Source organism: Bison bison, unplaced genomic scaffold (genome assembly GCF_000754665.1).
Source record: "Bison bison bison isolate TAMUID 2011002044 unplaced genomic scaffold, Bison_UMD1.0 scf7180017861105, whole genome shotgun sequence".
NCBI lineage: Eukaryota > Metazoa > Chordata > Mammalia > Artiodactyla > Bovidae > Bison > Bison bison.
The window spans coordinates 9,035-11,330 of NW_011491677.1; the positions used below are offsets into that span (position 1 = coordinate 9,035).

Genomic DNA, 2,296 nt, shown 5'->3' on the forward strand with positions numbered 1-2,296 from the left:
TAGCTATTTCCACTACATATTAAATCGCCATCTCAAAAATGGTTTCGCCATGTTGAGTTGACTCTCATAGTCTAACCATCTTTTTCTTTAAGAAACTCAAGCAACCAAATTGTACATGAATAAGCATACAGGTCATTTTTACAAGCCTGGATTAAGAAAAACGACAATGTAAAACCTCATAAAAGGGCATTAGATGAATTTTGATTAGAAAATTGCCTCATAGATCTAAACTAAAAAAAAATTGAACTTTAAAACAGAATTTATGTAAGAAAATACAGTTGGGGAAAAACAACATACTGATGAGAGAAAAGAAGAGGAAGAGCATAGAAGCCAGTGATCCTTATCTTTAGGAGGAATTACTTCACAATACTGACAGTACTGGGAATTGTTTTAAAGCACATTCCCCATGTGAACTTAAAGTCAGCAATGGTTCTGCCATTTTGATGGTGTTTATAAAACAGGGTGTGAAGCTAACAACCACAACGTCATCCTTAACCTCCTAAAATGCTAGAACTTGATTTTGTTAGTCCACATCCCACTGCCAGCAACAGGATGAAGCACTAGCACTGGCACCAAGCAGTTAAGAGATGTGCCTTATATTAGTGCCAGGAGAGAGAAAATTCAAGTGTGGAAGATAATCCACGACCCTGAAATTTTACCAGTAATTATTTCAGCACATATAACTGAAAATAAAAATGGCAGAAAAAGACTAAAGAAGAAAAAGAATTCTCTTCTTAGGCTATACTTAAGGCTGTTTATACAATGCTAAGATAACTGTAAGACTCCTCCAAGTTTTAGAGCAGTAGTATTTAACAATATTGCACACAATTCTGTGTCAAAGATAACCAACCCTTAATTTCTAACTTTCAGTCACAGAGATGATATAGCAGGAGCCCAGTTTCAGACTTCAGTCAAAAGAACATTAAAACCATTTCAATCACTTTAGTCAAGAAATGGATAAGTACAAAAGTATTCCATAACTTGAGGAATCAACTCTAAGAACTCAGCTGTGTGTCTTTATATGTAAAGAATGAATATATAAATCAGTATTCTTTCATAAATTCATTAATTTATGACAATTTTATGGTCACTAAAAGCAGGCATAAAAATTTAGAGAGGAAACCTGTGGAGTTGTTACTGTTATGGAAGGACTTGTTTTCACTGAAAACAATTTGAAAGATCTTCTGTACTCAATGTGTGTAAGAAGATTCTAGGCAACATCACTGACAAATGTCAGGAAGAAATGGTATGCCCTATTAAAAAAAATTTAAAACTAATATGGAAGATTGGCATTTAAGGGGACCAAACTATTTATACAGTTGAGTTCTGTTAAGTCATTGATTCCTAAAAAAATAAAAGATCTTTCTATGATTTTAACAATCTTTTAAGCTTTTAGTGCAAAATCACATTGATTTCCCTGGGGAAGGTCCTGGATTTTTGCTTCTCATTGGGGGTGGCGCACGTTGTAATGGTGGTGGCTGCATACCACCAGCCACCGACTGATACATTCCTCTCATATCAATCTGCTGGTAGTTAGAAGGATTCATGATTAAATTTGGAGGCTTTGGCATCATGAGGTGACCCAGTGTTGCTTGTTGATAAGTCATTTGCTGCTGCTGCTGCTGATTGTACTGTTGCTGGAGCCTTCGGTTCATAAGTATTCGCTGAACACAGCTGATTAACTAAGGAGAGAAAAGAGAGCTGTTACAAGTGCATGACCTGTCTCAAAGAGGCAGTATCAAATTTTGAGTTAAAATCAATTTGTTAAGGGGGTAGCATACCAAAAGAAAAACATATTATTGTTATCACCATTACTAATTTGATGGCATTCACAGGACCATTACTGTAGAAACTAGTTAGTAACACCATTTAGGGCTAAATTCTCTTAATGACTTGACTATTGTAGTGCAAGCAGCATTTAAATTGGTTGCTATAGTAACCTGTCCTGCACTGTGATTAGTCTCAAGTATTAGTTACAGCAGTTTTTTGTCAAGTCTCTTTCTTTGTCCTTCTTTTGAATATTTCACATGATGACAGACAAATAAACACTTTTAGTGACAAACACCAAAGGGAAAAGGCACTTGCAGTGGGAGTAATTCCTACCTGCCTACCTAGAATGTAGATTCTCAGATTTCCTAAGATAATTTAAAACCACATAATTCTACAGTGCTTTCTAAGTAAAATTCATGCCACAGAAATTGATTCCCTGGTGTCAAGAGCTGAAATTTCCCAGTGCAAGGTAGATGGCTGCCAAACAACCATGCTAACAAAGATAATCATGGATTCTGGAATATGT

The 2,296-nt window shown here is 35.7% G+C and overlaps 1 protein-coding gene across 1 annotated transcript in view; it reads right to left on the reverse strand.

Moving 5' to 3' along the window:
- Positions 1-2,296, reverse strand: part of LOC104983056 (transcriptional regulator ATRX-like) — a 5,655-nt gene continuing 3,359 nt past the window's right edge. Inside the window, exon 5 of the mRNA XM_010832546.1 lies at positions 1-1,682. Within this exon, the coding sequence (XP_010830848.1) occupies positions 1,404-1,682 (279 nt within the window). The 3' untranslated portion in view covers positions 1-1,403. The remainder of the gene's footprint in view (positions 1,683-2,296) is intronic.